The sequence below is a fragment of the Ornithorhynchus anatinus genome, chromosome X1 (genome assembly GCF_004115215.2).
Source record: "Ornithorhynchus anatinus isolate Pmale09 chromosome X1, mOrnAna1.pri.v4, whole genome shotgun sequence".
NCBI lineage: Eukaryota > Metazoa > Chordata > Mammalia > Monotremata > Ornithorhynchidae > Ornithorhynchus > Ornithorhynchus anatinus.
The window spans coordinates 112,322,241-112,339,866 of record NC_041749.1 but is presented as its reverse complement, the minus strand read 5'-3'; the positions used below and the strand labels follow the sequence as shown (position 1 = coordinate 112,339,866).

Genomic DNA, 17,626 nt, shown 5'->3' with positions numbered 1-17,626 from the left:
CTTGGTGGGGAGGCAACAAAGTCTATCCCCTGATTTGTTGGGAGCTCAAGGGAAGCTCCCATGCTGCCCTGACTGACCCGATGGACCAGTCGGTCATATTTATTGAGCACTTACTGTGTGCAGAGCACCATACTAAGCGCTTGGGAGGATACACTACAACAGTCAACAGACACGTTCCCTGCCCATAACCAACGTAGAGCCTAGAAGGACTACAAACTGTAGATGGGCTAATCAAGAATATATCAGGAAAATATGTAGCTTAAACCACTGGCCTCAAACTGCAATCTTGTCATGTCATATTTTTAAGTATCCTCTTCAAGACAATAAAGTGGGCATTTATTAATTTTTTTTGTCCGTCGATGTGCAGATAGATGTGTTGTTCCCCGATGGTACCCCAGCAGATGGGGTGACGGTCCAAATCAAAGCTGAACTGACTCCGAAGGACAACGTTTACATCAGTGAATTAGAGTCCAGAAAGGGTGTGGTGGAGTTTGAAATTCCCTCCATCCCTCCAATTGCCCAGTATGTCTGGCTAGAGGTAAGTAAAGGACCTTATAGAAGGAAGATATACTTTATGGCAAAGTGGTGATTTTATGAAAGTGTTAAGCTAGAGAAAATTGGCCAAATACAATGAAAATTTTTGTAGTGTGTTCCTTTCTCCTTTTTTTTATCATATTACATTACTTGTGTTAGAATATTTGCTTTTCTACCCCATGGCTTTATTAGAATGCTTGGGAATCGTTTACTTTCAGTCATCCAGGAAAATAAAAGGCTAAGGGAAAATGAAGTGTCTAAAATCTCAGGAGAAAGGTGGGAGGAATTGCATTGGGTTAAATCAGCGATTGTCAATTTTTTTCCAAATTATCCTCTTCCCCGCTCATGTTCCCCATCACCCCTCGACAGCTCTACGAAGGCAAAACAAAATAAACAAAACAACACTTTACCAAGTGTGGTGGGATTTCCACACTATTGAGAAGGGGAGGATTTGAGCAATGTCTTTTCTCTGTTCTCCCAATTCAGAAATGATGGTGTTATCCCCTCTGCTATGGCCTATCCAGGTCGCCCTGGATAGGTGATGAGGTGATGAGAGGGAGGGGCAAGTGAAAGTGAAGTTTCAAGGAAAAGGATGGGAAGGGAAAAACTCTGCCAAGGGGTTGACCTTGTGGAAGGGAAGAAGCTGGGCTATGAGCCATGTCTATCGCCAGTCTCTGCATCCTTATGATCTTCTTGGGGGCATTTCCCCTCTTCCCCCCATCCCTTATGTGCAAAGCATGGGTTTAAATATATCAAGGCACCCCCCATGTGAAAGAAGAAATAATAAAAAGGTAGCAGCAGTTGTTTCAGATCATGTGAATAACATTCAGATGTATCTTCTCTTAAGACAAAAGTGACAGCAATTAATGGGAAGCCTGCAGGAGACCAATATCTACCCAACTATTTATCTATTAGCAGCTGGTACTCACCTAGTAAATGCCATATCCAGATCCAACCACCTGGCATACCTTTTCAGGTAGGATTATTATATATTGTATATTATAAAATACTTATATTAATGTCTGTCTCCCCCTCTAGACTGTGAACTCATTTTGGGCAGGGAACGTGTCTGCAAATTCTGTTGTATTGTACTCTCCCAAGCACTTAGTACAAACGATTGATTGCTTTCAAACATGTACGTGTGTCCCTCAAGGTTCAATTCACATTCCCTTCTATTCTTCATTTACATCCACTCCCTTAACCCCCCCCGGCTCCCCCCAGTTATGACCCCCATCTCCCACCTACCGTTCCTCTCCAAATTTCTTGAGTGAGTTGTCTGCACCCACTGCCTCCACTTCCCTTTTCCTAATTCTCTCCTGAACCCCCTTCAATCTGGCTTCCACCTCCTTCACTCCCTAAAGTCACCAATAACCTTCTTCCTGCCAAATCCAATGGCCTCTACTTCATCCTAATCCTCCTCAATCTCTCAGCTTCCTTTAACATGTGAATTCCTCCCTTCTCCGGAAACATTCTCTAGACTGTAAGGTCATTATGGGCAGAGAACATGTCTGCTAATTCTGTTGTGTGGTACTTGCCCAAATGCTTGGTAGTAGACTTTGAGCTCACTATGGGAGGGGACTGTCTGTTGTTGTATTGTACTCTCCCAAGTGCTTAGTACAGTGCTTTGCACACAGTAAGCACTCAATAAATATGATTGAATGAATACTATGCACGTAGTAAGTGTTCAATAAATACCACTGACTGATTATCTAACCTTGGCTTCACTGACACTGTTCTCTTGTCTCTCTGGCCACTCCTTCTCAGCTTCTTTCGCAGGCTCTTCTACCTCCCAACTTCTAACTGTGGGGGGTGCCTCAAGGTTCAGTTCTGCATTCCCTTCTATTCTCCATTCATACCCACTCCCTTGGAGAACCCATTTGCTCAACTACCATCTCTACGTGGATTATTCTGAAACCTACCTCTCCATCCCTGACCTCTCTCCTCTGCAATCTTGCATGGCTCAGTGGAAAGAGCATGGGCTTGGGAGCCAGAGGTCATGGGTTCGAATCCCAGCTCTGCCACTTGTCAGCTGTGTGGCTGTGGGCAAGTCAGTTAACTTCTCTGTGCCTCAGTTACCTCATCTGTAAAATGGGGATGAAGATTGTGAGCCTCATGTGGGACAACCTGATTACCTTGTATACCCCAGCGCTTAGAACAGTGCTCTGCACATAGTAAGCGCTTAACAAATACCAACATTATTATTACATTTCTTTCTGCCTTCAGGACATCTTTATGTGGATGTCCTGCCGACACCTTGAACTTAGTGTGTCAAAAACAGAACTACTTATCTTCCCACTCAGACCCTATCCTTCCCCCTGACTTTCCCATCACTGTAGACAGCACCACTATCCTTCCAGTCTCACAAGCCCATACCCTTGACTTTATCCTCAACTCCTCTTTCTCATTCAACCCACATATTCAATCAGTCACCAAATCCTGTTGGTTCTACCTTCACAACATTGCTAAAATCCACCCTTTCCTCTCCATCCAAACTGATGCAACCAGGTATCCTAACCTGCCTTGATTACTGCATCAGCCTTCTCACTTACCTCCCTACCTCCTGCCTCTCTCCACTCCAGTCAGTCATATTTATTGAGTCCTTACTGGGTTCATACTTTACTCGGCTTTTTGGATCCTTTTTTTCATAAACCATTCAGTCCACATCTCCCCACTCCTCAGGAACCTTCGATGGTTGTCCATCCATCTCTACATCAAATAGAAATTCTCTACCATCACCTTTAAAGCACTCAATCAGCTCGTCCCCCTCCTACCTTACCTCATTGATCTCCTACTACAACCCAGCCCGCAGACTTTACTCTTCTAATGCCAACCTACTCACTGCACTTCAATCTCATCTATATCAATTAGTGGTGTTTATTAAGCACTTACTGGGTGCAGAGAACTGTATGAACTGCTTGGGAGAGTACAATGTAACAGAGTTGGTTGACACATTCCCTGCCCATAAGGAGCTTTGCCAACTCTGTTGCATTGTACTCTCCCAAGCATTTAGTACATTGCTTTGCACCCAGTTAAGCACTCAATAAATACTGTTGATTGATGGATGGATTGAGCGATTTAAGGGCAGAATGACTGCAGTCACAAGTGGTTCTGCTCTTTAACTCTCACACCCTACTAGGGATGGGCCCCGGTGATGAGAATATAAGGATTCTCCATTTCTGCTTTTCTAGCATCCACCCCCAGGATTTAGCACCATGCTTGGCAAAAAGTCAAGGCTTAGTAAATGCCATTATTGTTACTGTCCTATGTCCTAAATTCTCCTAGTGGCCCCTTCTACTTTTGTAGAAAAGTATGAAAAAAATGAACCAGACTGTCAAAAAAACCAAACAAACCCCACCCCCCGACTCCTCCAAGAACCCAATTTTTCTGCTCACCCCATCGGCCTAGAAGCAGGATGGCTTAGTGAAAAGAGCACGGGCCTGAGAGTCAGAGGATCTGCATTCTCATCCCCACTCTGCCTCTTTCATTCATTCAATAGTATTTATTGAGTGCTTACTATGTGCAGAGCACTGTACTAAGAGCTTGGAATGAACAAGTCGGCAACAGATAGAGACAGTCCCTGCCGTTTGATGGGTTTACAGTCTAATCGGGGGAGACAGGCAGACAAGAACAATGGCAATAAATAGAGTCAAGGGGAAGAACATCTCATAAAAACAATGGCAACTAGATAGAATCAGGGTGATGTACATCTCATTAAACAAAATAAATAGGGTGGTAAAGATATATACAGTCGAGCAGACGAGTACAGTGCTGAGGGGGTGGGATGGGAGAGTGGGAGGAGGAGAGGGAAGGGGGGAGAAGAGGGTTTACCTGCAGAGAGGTGAAGTGGGGGTAGAGGGAGCAGAGGGAAAAAGGGGGGAGCTCATTCTGGGAAGGCCTCTTGGAGGAGGTGAGTTTTAAGTAGGGATTTGAAGAGGGGAAGAGAATTAGATTGTCTGAGGTGAGGAGGGAAGGCATTCCAGGACCGCGGGAGGACGTGGCCCAGGAGTCGACGGCGGGATAGGAGAGACCGAGGGACGGTGAGGAGGTGGGCGGCAGAGGAGCGGAGCGTGCGGGGTGGGCAGTAGAAAGAGAGAAGGGAGGAGAGATAGGAAGGGGCAAGGTGATGGAGAGCCTTGAAGCCTAGAGTGAGGACTTTTTGTTTGGAGCGGAGGTTGATAGGCAACCACTGGAGGTGTCTTGTCTGCTGTGTGACCTTGGGCAAGTCACTTCACTTCTCTGGGCCTCACTTCCCTCATCTGGAAAATGAGGATTAAGGCTGTGAACCTAATGTTGCACATGGACCATGTCCAACCTCTAGCTACCTCAGTGTTTAGTACACTGCCTGGTACATAGTAAACACTTAGATACCATTAAAAAAGGCCATTAGTACACCGATAAAATATATAGAATCGGTGATCTCAACACTTTATTCTGTAGCTCTAATAACTGCGGTGTTCAAGCGCTTATTTATGTGCCAAGCACAGCAATGACCACCTTAGAGTTGAGGAGGGGAGATGCGCCCTCTGCCTTTTGCTGATTCTCCAACAGGGGCAAGTTTTGGCTTGCCCCAGTTGGAGAATTGCTGGTTTTCCTTCCTCTCCTCTTTACTCCCTCCCCAAATGACTTTGAGAGCTGCATCAAGCATCTGTCCAACCTTGGCAGCCACCCTCTCCCCAGAGGCACATCTTGTATACACAGATGCTCTGTGGGGGTCTCTGTGCAGGTCGCTGATGAGAAGTATTTAATTTCCCTTCCCGTATCAGAGTTAGGAATAATAATGTCAATTATGGTGTTTGTTAAGCACTTACTATGTGCCAAGCACTGTTCTAAGCGCTGGGGTAGATATGAGATCATCAGGTTGTCCCATGTGGGGCTCACAGTCTTTATCCCCATTTTAGAGATGAGGGAACTGAAGCACAGAGAAGATAAGGACTTGCCCAAGGTCACACAGCATACAAGTGGTAGAGCGGGGATTAGAACCCATGACCTTCTGACACCCTGACCCGTGCTCTATCCACTAGGCCTTGCTGCTTCTCAAGCCACCTTGTCCCTTCTCAGACCTCTGCAGGATGGTGCTCTCTGAAGTGGAGCTCCTCTATAATAACCAGTAGATCTGAGACTTCAAATAGCATATTATCCATAAAAACTAGCAGTAAATATGTCTAAAATTTTGTTTCCAATTTCCAGATGCCAAAATTCAAAGTTAAAGTCGATGAGGTGAATTTTGGGATCACTTTGGCTCAATAAGGGTTATATTGTGATTTTTATCTTCATCGGATAGCTGGTTCATATTTTACAAGATTCATAAAAAAATGGAAATGCAAAGGAGATTATGCCCAGATAATCTGAACACGTTGTTCTTATTAAAAAATGATTAAAAGTAATTCCACTGTGGGAAAGCTGAAAATTGGCTTCCTTGCAAATAGGGGAATAGGTTCTATGTTTTGCTACTGTTACTGTGTGTTCCAAATAGCTGAAGAGTTTTTTGTATAAACAATTTCATCATTTTGTTCAGGGGAATTGTTAGCACACCAAGCATTTCATTAATTTCACTGGGCACTCTTGATTGAATTGTTAAATGTTTCATTTTAATTATATTAGGTCAAATCTGAAGCCTTCCTATTTCCCTTTTGAAATTGTTAATGATGTTCACAGCATGTATCCTGAATCTGGAGTTGGCATTCTCTGAGCTGTGGGAGTAAGGCTTATGTTTCACTGTTTCACTGGGATTTGAGACTGAACTCGGTGTTTACAATGTTTTATTATTAATAATATTCAAGAGCTAGGAAGCTCTCCTCTAGGTCCCCAAACAACATCCTCCTTTCCTCCTAGTGTTCTCTGTGCTGCTTTACTTTGCAGCATTTATCAGTTTCTTCTCCAATTACCGAAATGGGAAGTTTTTCTTCCCATTGTAAATTTCCCCTATTCCTCAGGAACAACTTAAATAGAAAGAATAATTGTACTAAGGAACTCAAGGAGAACCGGTCGGGGGAAAATTCCAGTGTCACTGGAGTGATTTCATGAGCAGATGGTCATGATCGACAGCGTTTATTGAGCACTTACTGGGCTTAGAGCACTCTATATATTACAGGAGTAAAAGACCCATCCCTTGGGGCATACATAAAGAAAACATAATGAAAATGCATGTGGAAATGCTGAGATTTGAATGCAGGTGAAACCTTCATAAAGTAATCATCACCTAAATTGAGGTCCTTCTTAGAGCCAGAGGAAACAAAGGCCATAATATTTACCTGGCCATGTGATTAGTTTGGCTTTAATATGAGCTTGTTGTGGGCAGGGAACGTGACTGTTTATTGTTCTGTTGCACTCTCCCAAGCGTTTCGTACAGTTCTCCGCACACAGCGCACAAGGAAAACAATTGAATTGAGCACTTCTGACAATTTATTTTGAGGGTTTATTTATTATATCGAGGTTTCATCTAACAGTGTCACAGCCTAAAATCCCTAGGACGTGATGCATTATGACAGTTGTAGGTAAGAGAGCTGAAGAGGAAACATTTCATCTTTCATCTTTTATTATCAAGGGAGGTTGAAAGGAAAAAGCTGTTTGATTACTGTTATTCTCAGCCTGTGTTCCCTTTCTCCTTCATAATATAGGAAGGATGTCTGTAGGTTCATTCTAAAACTGGAGCCCCAAGGTATTTAGGACTTCAGAGGGGGTCTTATCACTATCGTCCAGATGATTTGGGAAGAGTAGAATCAAGTCAGCTGAGTACAGGTACTCGAACAAAATTGAGTGTCTCCCCAGTGGAGAAAATGTACGATTTGGTTGGCTTCCCAAACGGGGTTGAGTAGTTTATCACAGAAACAGGTCCAAACAGCAAAGCAGGTGCTGGTCACCTTCCGCCTCCTTACGACTCCTCTCGAATCCTGAGCATTCAGGCGAACTTAAGGATGGTTGAAATTTTGTTGTGTTCAGAGAGTTCTTTTGCATCAAACTATCTATTGCTGCTCCCCTTTGGCTCCTGTCTCTTTCCTAAGGTGGGCGAAGATGCTGTGTTTGCCGTGAAATCCACGTGCCCCTGTGACTTCACTCTGTATTATGAAGTTGCAGCACGAGGCAACATTGTGCAGTCGGGGCTGCAGCCTGCCAACGTTACCCATAAAAGAAGCAAGAGAGCTCCATTTCCATTTGCTAAGAATACCAATGTAACCCATTTCCCAGGAACAGGTCAGTTGAAAAGGTCCGAATGGAACAATCAAAAATCCTAATCCTTTGTTTGGAAATAAAAGCTTTCCTTTGTGAGAACAAACCTGTTTGCTACTGTCGTGCAGGGCCTAGACTATTTCAGGATGTATCGAGCATATTTTAAGGGGATTAATTAAAAAAATCCATTAGGCACGCAATAGAAAAGATTCTTCTGCGTGTAAACCGCAATCTCGGTTCTTCCTCACCCGAAGCAGAGGTGGTGCTGATGATTTGGGCATCTAATCCTGTGTCTTCTCTGGATTTTTGTATTTAGCTTCTCCTCATTCTCCAGCCGTAGAGGTGGAAGTGTGCATGACATTCCTCCATCTCTCTGTGACCCACAGCATGGCTCCCCTGGGACGCCTCTTGGTGTACTATGTAAGGGAGAATGGAGAAGGGGTCACAGACAGTCTACAGTTCGCTGTTGAGCCCTCTTTTGAAAACCAGGTACCGTTTTTCCTTATTTAAACAGCCGTTCTCCTCGACGGTGAGACATTTAGATCTGGGGCCCAAGGAAGGTAACCGAAATGCCTATATTCTCAGGTTTCGGTGGCATATTCCTCAAATGAGACAAGACCCGGTGATGTTGTAGAATTGAAGGTGAAAGCTGCCAAAGGAAGCTGTGTCTGTGTTGGCACTGTTGATAAGAGCGTGTACCTTCTCAAGACAGGGTTTCAGCTAACAGCGGCTCAGGTGAGGGGATTCCAGTGAGGCTCTCGCCTTCTAGCATACACGGTGACTCAGCTGATTCTAAAGTTGAAGGAAAAATGTAGCCTGACCAGACTCTTTCTCCAATGCATGTAGATTTTCCAGGAACTGGTGGAGTACGATGTCTCCGATGCCTTTGGAACGCCTAAGGAAGATGGGCATTTCTGGTGGCCTGGCCTGTCTTCTCGCAGACGCCGCCGTTCCTCTGTCTTTCCATGGCACTGGGACATCACAAAGGATGCGCGATTTGCATTCACCGTAAGGAGAGGCAGCCTTTTTACTCACTCCCCGTTTCCTGAGAAGAGCTCCCGAAACTATATTTTCAAAAGATAAGAACGATGCACAGTAAAACTTAGGGAAGGCTAGAAATAACTAGGGTAGCATTAGCACCCTCCACAGAAAGACTCAGTGAGACTTTCAGGAAGAAGTACGTGAGAACCAGACACCGTGGGAGCAAGCAACACCATTCGCTTGGCTCTCATAACTTTTTGGGCCGGCCTACTGCACCCCTTGGAATTGGAAAGGGGCCGAGGGTGGAGCCAAGGTGGTGACTCCGCTGACAGGCCGAAGGCCCCGGGGACCAATGGGGGGTGAACCATCCCAATGACCCCGCTTTCAAAGAGGAAAAGCTGTCCCCTTTCCCCTGCCCCCCCCCCCACCCCCACAGACCTGCTTATAGCAGCAAGCAGTAGTGGCACCCAAAATGGGCTGGCTAGAAGGACCTCGGTTCTAATCCTGGCTCCGCCACATGTGGCTCCGCCACATGGAGAAGCAGCGTGGCTCAGTGGAAAGAGCGCGGGCTTTGGAGTCAGGGTTCATGAGTTCGAATCCCAGCTCTGCCACTTGTCAGCTGTGTGACTGTGGGTAAGTCACTTAACTTCTCTGTGCCTCAGTTCCCTCATCTGTAAAATGGGGATTAAGACTGTGAGCCCCACGTGGGACAAGTTGATTCTCCTATGTCTACCCCAGCGCTTAGAACAGTGCTCGGCACATAGTAAGCGCTTAACAAATACCAACATTATTATTATTATGTCTGCTGTGTGATCTTGGGCAAGTCACTTAATTTCTCCAGGCCTCAATTCCCTCATCTGGAAAATGGGGATTAAGACTGTGAGCCCCATGTGGGACAGGGACTGTGTCCAGCCTGATTAGCTTGTATCTACCCAGCACTTAGAACAGTGCTTGGCGCACAGTAAGCACTTAAGTCTATTATTATTATTATTGTTAATATTTTTAAGCCAGAGCCAAGTGCGTGGCCTGAGCATTGGGAAGGGGATACAGCTGTGGCTGGCCTGGATGAGCTCAGCAGGGTGGCGGGAGAGGATCTTGCTTCCACTTTTCTGGTTCTCACCAGGGCTGGGCTTGGGCCCTACAAGGAGGGCTCAACTTCTTGCCTTGCCCCTTACAAAGGGTGCTCTGGGATCCAGGGACCCCAACTAGGACTTCCGGTCATGGCAGAAGGGCTGTACAACCAAGCAGGGTTCATACCCCCTGATGGAGCATGCGTCTTATGGAGCCTCCCGTTGGATCCCTAGAGGACAGAGGACCCCTCCCTGTGGAAATTTGGAACAGGAGAGCAAGAAGTGGCTGCTTTGTAGCTGGCTGTACCTGGGCAGCTCCGGAGCACCATCCTCTGCTCCTTCTCTGAGCCACTGGTGCCTAGAAGCAGAGTGGTCTAGAGGATAGAGCACACACCTGGGAGTCAGAGGACTTGGGTTCTAATCCCAGCTCTGCCAAGTGTCTCCTGAATGACCTTGGACAAGTCACTTAACTTTTCCGGGCCGCAGTTCCCACATCTGCAGAGTGAGGATACAATACCTGTTCTTCCTCTTACTTAAACTGTGAGCCCATGTGGGACCTGATTATCTTGTATCTAGCCTGGCGCTTAGTACAGAGTTTGGTACATAATAAGCACTTAAAAAATACCATGTTATTATTATTATTAGCCCTGGCATTCAGGAGTCAAAAGCAGTAGTGGAGGGAGAGGAGAAGTACTGATATGCACCTTTTCTGTCCTCTTTCTCCCTCCCTCACTCCCCTTTCCCTTGTTTCCTCTTCCTTCACACCCAAGCTCCTCCCTTGATGTTCCAATCCCAAGTTCACCCCCACACTCACAGTGAAAAGTGTATACCCCTGGTTATTAGCCATTTTGTTTTCTTCCACGTTGACCTTTTGGGTGAGCTGCTTCCTATTAAGCAGCAATCAAAAGTAAACGTCAGAAGGTTTTTATTCTCCTTGCAATGCACCACATATGAACAGCCTTGCCCTCCTCCCTCCCTGGAAGTGAGGTTGGGCTGGATCCCAGATTTTCAGTTGATGCAGGGTCTTAGTAGCTTCTACTCCATAAGGTTGGATGGATGCAATCCATTAGTCAGAGCCCCAGCAAATACGAAGACATTTTGTGAAATATGCTACATTTTTTCCCCCTAGTTTTCTAATGCTAGAAAAGGCATTTCCCCAGTTGGGAAGAGTGAATTGACAAAGACATAAACTCTGGTTAATGGACAACAAGCACCCGTAATATCCTTGTAATGAATTCTTTTGTGAAAAGAAACTATTTTTGTTGGCATAGTTAATAATAATAATGTTGGTATTTGTTAAGCGCTTACTATGTGCCGAGCACTGTTCTAAGCGCTGGGGTAGACATAGGGGAATCAGGTTGTCCCACGTGGGGCTCACAGTCTTAATCCCCATTTTACAGATGAGGGAACTGAGGCCCAGAGAAGTTAAGTGACTTGCCCACAGTCACACAGCCGACAAGTGGCAGAGCTGGGATTTGAACTCATGAGCCCTGACTCCAAAGCCCATGCTCTTTCCACTGAGCCACGCTGCTTCTCTAGTTGTGGGGTGGTTGCTAAGCACGTGGTTCAGAATAGATGTTGCTTTAGGTTAAAGTAAAACTAAGTCATGATAAACCATAGTTCTTACTGGAAAAAAAAATAAGTGACCTTAAGATGAGGCAAGCATGGACAGGAGCTGGTGCTTAGACTATGGCAAGCAACAGAGAAAGGAGAAGATTGGATCCTGTTTTCAGGTTCTGTGAGGAAATCAGTCATAATCATTGAGTGCTTGCTGTGTGCCGAGCACTGTACTAAGTGTTAGGGGGAATACAGTGTAGCAGAGTTGGTAGACACATTCCCTGCCTGCAAGTTACTAACAGTCTAGAGGGGAAGACAGACATTAGTATAAATAAATTATGGATAGACACATAAATTCTGTGGGGAATTAGAAGAGGCCTTCCTCGAGGCACCTCCAAGATCAAATAGGACACCCTCACATTCACCTGCTGTTGCTCCAACCCATTAAAGATGGCAGTTGCCATTTGGAACTCATCTGAAGCAATATTTAGGAGCAGGAGCTGCAGTGGGTGAGAGTGTGGATATTCTTTGGTGGAAAATCCTTCTCCCCTTACATCTGCTGTGCCTTTTCCTCCCCGTCCCAGATTCCTTCCCCCCACCCTCCCTTCCCACCCTTCTGGAGCCTCTCTCTTCTCTCTGCTGTTAGACCTCATGGCTACTAGAATCAGGGAAGACAAGAGTGTCTAGGTGGGAGAGGGGATGCTAAGGAAGAGGGAGCCTGGTGGTGAGAAGATTTAGGAGGAGAAAGCCTCCAAGGAGCGGGGGAGAGACTGAGAGCCTAAGAGGAAAATGGAGCGTGGTGAAGGAGAGCTCCAAGAGAGAGGGCACCAGGAGGAAGAGGAAAAACATAAGTGAAGACCAGGAATTTCTGCAAGTTTAAAAGAATTCATAGGACGGTCCTCATCAACATGTTGCCAATGTTTTATCTCCTTGTTATTTTTCTATTGTCTAGGAAACTGGTCTGATTGTAATGACTGATCTAGTGAGCTTGAACCACAGACAGAATGGTGGTATGTATACAGATGAGGCTGTACCAGCCTTTCAGCCACATACAGGGACACTGATTGCTACTACACATTCCAAGGTTATACCAAGGTAATTTTTTTGGCTATTCAACTTTTGTACTTTTAATTAAAATTTCAGCTAATATAAAGGACAACTATATAAACACACACACACAAATGTACACAAAAATCATAAGTCCAGGTCGAGAGCATAACAGGTACTTAGGTCACACGTTGGCAAGATGATTTCAACATGAAAAATTCAAGAGACTGCATGCGAGAAGGAGAAATTTGAAGTTACTTTTAAATACACGTGGGTTATCATTTAGTTTGGACCTACTGTAAAGTGGACTTCCATGAGCGAAAACAGGAAACATAGGTCATTGCATATATGGCTCGGTGAAATCGTTGGCACGGCAGTGGTCGGCAAATGAATAACAGGAGAGACGGTTAAACAGGGCATAATGAATAATATGGAAAATGTAAATAATGCCCTTTTGCAGGATGGAGCACCCTTTTTGACGAAAAGAGTTCAATTTTGGTTATTTTTTTTACCAGTGCTTTTTAGATGAAAGAGAAAGGATCCAAGAAAGGAGAAGACCATGATTAGAGGATGAAGAGCAGTCCACAAAATGCAAGATTAAAAAGCCCAAATCTGTTTAGTCTGGGAAGGAGGAGATGAAAAGGAAATAGATTGAAAGGGTAGAAAGAGGTTGATCAGGCCGTCACTCACAGGAATGAACTCCAAAATGAAATCTAGCAAGAAAAGAAAAGAGAATCCCCAGCAAATTTCATGCTAAAAGTTTCCGATTGTTTATTAGGCAAAGGGTTAAGTGAGCTATAGATCATTTGGGGTAGGGAACCTATTTTGAAACAAGATCTGTTTTTAATATGTGTACTAGAGGGGAAAAAAGCTAAAGTGGTTAGAGTAAGAATTTTTATAGTGAATTAGCTCATGTAAAGGTTAACTTTGGTGCGTAACATGTGAATTGTTGGATGCATTTTGAAAATTGGGATTTGTTGCTTTCTGGTGTCCAGGGATGGAAATGGGCTCATTACTCTGGAAACCCTGAGTGTATAGCATAATTTTTTAAGGAGTAATGATTAGGCTATGAGCTCCAGAATTCCCCTACGTAACTTAACTATCCCTGCCCCTAATCCCACCCCTGGTTGTGCCCTGACCTGGGCCTACTTACGTGGGAAGTTTTAGATGGAACATTATAGACAGCAGAAGAGCTGTGGTGAGTAACAAATTAGTTGGGACCGAGATTGGTTCAGATAATCGATGTCCTATTTGACCAAGCAAGGTTGGGCAAGTCCCAAACTCCTGCCTCTCTCCACTTCAGTCCATACTTCACTCCGCTGCCCAGATTATCTTTCTACAGAAACGTTCAGGGCATGTCACCCCCTTCCTCAAAAATCTCCAGTGGTTGCCTATCAACCTCTATATAAAACAAAAACTCCTCACTATTGGCTTCAAAGCTCTTTACCTTGCTCCTTCTTACCTCACCTCCCTTCTCTCCTACATTCCAGCCTGCACACTTTGCTCCTCTGGTGCTAACCTTCTTACTTTGCCTCAATCTCGCTTGTCTTGCTGCTGACTCCTGGCCCACGTCCTACCTCTGGCCTGGAACTCCCTCCCTCCTCAAATCTGCCAATCACTCTTCCCCCCTTCAAAACCCTACTGAAGGTACACCTCCAAGAGGCCTTCCCAGACTAAACCCCTTTTTCCTCAGCTCCCCCTCCTTCTACATCATCTTGACTTGCTCCCTTTGCTCTTCCCCCCTCCCACAGCACTTATGTATATATGTATATGTCTATAGTTAGAGAAGCAGCGTGGCTCAGTGGAAAGAGCACGGGCTTTGGAGTCAGAGGTCATGGGTTCGAATCGCTGCTCGGCCACATGTCAGCTGTGTGACTTTGGGCAAGTCACTTAACTTCTTGGTGCCTCAGTTACCTCATCTGTAAAATGGGGAATAAGACTGTGAGCCCCACGTGGGACAACCTGATTCCCCTGTGTCTACCCCAGCGCTTAGAACAGTGCTCGGCACATAGTAAGCGCTTAACAAATACCAACATCATCAAGTGCCTGTCTCAAATTGCCAAACCGATTTTATTTGGCTTTCTGATCTCAGGCCTGCTGGGAAAACCTGTAAAAAATTCTCCTAACTAGCCTAGGTTTGGATCATTGGTGCTTGAATAATTGGCTTCTGCTGTATTCACATCATTCACTCCGCAAACATTTACAAACTGCAGTATAGAGTTAGTGAAGTGCAATTTTGCTTGCATCTGTTCAGACTAGGAAAGGGGAAAAAATGAAAGATCTTTGAATCAGGCATCCAAGAAGTCGTTTCCAAAGATAATGTCCACTCCAGATGGAACTGCTAGGGATTGTAAAATGCCATCCATTGTGTTGAGGAAGAGTTTAAAGCTCTGGAGGGTCCCGGACCCTAGCCAACGTTCACCCCCTTCCCATCCTCCTATGGAGTGATCTCAGGCCTCCAGTACTCCCAGGGTTATTTTAATGGCCAGGCAGCACAAATGAGGAAAGAGAGTGGGTTCTCAGGGAGCGGTCCCATCGAGTCCCCTGATGGTTGTAAGATCCCTCTCCTCCCCCCAAGCTCCCTAAAAGGACACAATTAGGGGTTAGTGTGGGCAGGGGGCCCTGGGCAAATATCCATTTTACCCAATGGTTAATGAGGCCCTGATCATATGGACACAAAAGAGTCCAATGCTATAGCTTGAAAAATTAGGTCTGCAGAAATTACTTTGAAGCATACTGAAGTTCTGAGGTGTGTTTTCTGGTCCAATAATTGAAAATCCCCTGTGGACGGGGACCATGGCTGGTTCATTATTTTAAAACTTCTCTGTAACACCTCGTACAGATCTCTGCACAAAATAAGGTCTCAGAAATACTGCTGATGGCAGGGCTAATCCCAGAAGTCATGCTGCATTCCTAGGCCTACCTATTCCAGAAACACTTTAGGTGTGGTCAATCAATTGTGATTATTGAACACCCACTGTGTGCCGAGCACTGGACTAAGTGCTTGGGAGGGTACAGTAGAGAAAGTAGACACGATCCCTGCCCTCGAGCAGTTTACAGTCTAGCGGGGGAGACAGACACTAAAATAATTTACCGCCAGAAAGAAGGCAAAGGGGATATGTACCAGAGTTAGTGCTTAAGTAACAATGTACGTAAGATATGCATAAAAGCGCTTTAGGTGGTTGTGAGTCCACTAGTGCTTAAAAATGGCACTGAAGTGGCAGTTGGGGAATGTAACCTGGAGAGAGTAGAAATTAATCAGGGACCAACCTCCGGTAGGAAGTGTGATTTCAGAAGGGCTTTGAAGAGGAAGAGAGCTGTGGTTTGTAAGATTTTTCTCTTTGCTATCTCCACTGTGCATTCCATCACTTCAGTGGGGCTGCCGCCATTTCTGCACCACTCTACCCACCTGCAACGCGTGCAGAGAGTCACACTTGGGGAGCTCACAGCAGGGACACATCACTTCGTGCATGTGCAGGGTGGGGGCATGTCACATTTATATAGTTGTCCTTTGTATTTGAAGAAGTCAGTCAGCACTTGACAGTAAACTTCACCTATGAGTGAGTGAGTGTATGTGTGTGTGTCTGAGAAGGCCGATACAGGATCCACAGTCCTGGCCACATCGGGCAGCCAAAAAGTTTGTCCCTTGTTGTGTTGTCATGTTTAACGTTTGCAGCGCCTGAAGCTGTTTTCTCTTTTGCCTCCTTGCCTCTCTTTCTTTGGGAAACATTTGCTCCAAGAGAGCCACTCCCTTCCTGATGGCAGCGTGCCAGACGAATCTAACCTCAGCAATCGACTCCCAGTTTTCATCTGGGACACAGCATTGCCTGATGCTTTGTTGTAAAGTGTCCTTCAAAAACGCTTCCTCTGCCCTCCTTGCTTTCAGTTCCCAAATTTCAGCTCACCGTACAGCAGCTGTCTGGGCCTCCTGCCGTCGCTCAGTCCCCTCACATGTCCCAGGGTAGCCGTGTTCAGGTGAGCATAGCTTTGATGCTAGGAGACTGAGAACGTTCTAGAATTTCATTGTTCATGATCTGGTCTTGCCGCTTGGTACGGCCCACGGGTGATGCTGGTGGAAGGTGTGGCTCCTTGTGTATGGTCTCATAGTCATAGAGGAGGTTGGAAATCCCCAGAGCTACAGAGGAGACCTTTAGTTTGATCTGGAGCCTGGTATCACATTGCCCAGTTCATCCAAGCTGACTGAATTGTTCCTGTTGACAGGCCTGGTTGATGGTAATACCATTTTTTCCCCCCTCTTTGTCTATTTTATTTCCATCTACCAAAAAAAAAACAACAAAAAGCCCAACCAGTCCAGAGGGTAAGAGAATTAGAGAAAGGCCAAGATGAACACCTGGAGTCTAGATTGAAAGGATAGGATGCAAAACAGGGTAGTGTAGTGGGGTTCAGTTGTAAGAAGGAATGGGAATACTGGATCTAGGCAACTTCTGTTTTGGAAATGCATTAAAGAGAAATGAAAGAGAAGAATTGTTTTGATAATATTGCATCTCATATACTTGGGCCCTTTTATCCTCCCACATTCTTTATTTTTCTTATCTACTCTGACCTAGTTAAAGGGAAGTAATCACTTCCTTGAAACTTTCATCTCATTTCTTATCTTGATAGAGCAGAGAAGAGAAAAAGGACCTTCTTTCCTGAAACTTGGACTTGGCACTGCCTCAATATCAGGTACTAAATAAGATTCCTTACCTAGACCACCTTCGTTTGTTTAAAGAGATTTGTGAGAAAACATGAAAGTGTTATCTTGAATTTACTTAAAATTGTGAAGCCCAGAATCAAATTTCTTTTTGTCTTCAATTTTACAAAATTCAGAATCTTAAAGCAAATCTTAAAATTCACCCCCAAAACCCTGTGTAGAAGTCCAAAAAAATGGTGTTACAGCGTAAGGTGGGGATTGGGATAGGAAGCGGGGAGGGGTGTTCCAAAAGAGCATTATAGAAGATTTTGAAAACCTTCATTTTAGAGGAGAATTGGGAGAGAAGAATTAGTGACCCACTTTAAAAATTTTCCTTAAAGGAGTGAAATCATGGAGTCCACAAAAGAGGAAGGATATTGGTATACGATACTTCTCATTCTATAGGGGTTTTTTTTTTCATTTTAATGTATTGATTATCACAAACAAGTAGACAGGGTGATGATTAAAGTATTTCTTAGGCACTTACTATATGCCAGTCACTGTACTCAGCGCTGGGATGGATACAAGCAAATTGGGTTGAACTCAGCACATGTCTACTAGGTATTAGAGAAGCAGC

At 44.9% G+C, this 17,626-nt stretch overlaps 1 protein-coding gene across 1 annotated transcript in view; it reads left to right on the top strand.

Moving 5' to 3' along the window:
• The window catches only part of CPAMD8 (C3 and PZP like alpha-2-macroglobulin domain containing 8), a gene marked incomplete at its 5' end in the record, with an annotated part of 120,137 nt that overhangs the window by 18,263 nt on the left and 84,248 nt on the right, over positions 1–17,626 (top strand). Inside the window, 8 exons of the mRNA XM_029051144.2 lie at positions 368–538; positions 1,382–1,510; positions 7,536–7,725; positions 8,018–8,190; positions 8,287–8,436; positions 8,548–8,709; positions 12,262–12,404; positions 16,980–17,042. Coding sequence (XP_028906977.2) covers positions 368–538; positions 1,382–1,510; positions 7,536–7,725; positions 8,018–8,190; positions 8,287–8,436; positions 8,548–8,709; positions 12,262–12,404; positions 16,980–17,042 — 1,181 coding nt within the window. The remainder of the gene's footprint in view (positions 1–367; positions 539–1,381; positions 1,511–7,535; positions 7,726–8,017; positions 8,191–8,286; positions 8,437–8,547; positions 8,710–12,261; positions 12,405–16,979; positions 17,043–17,626) is intronic.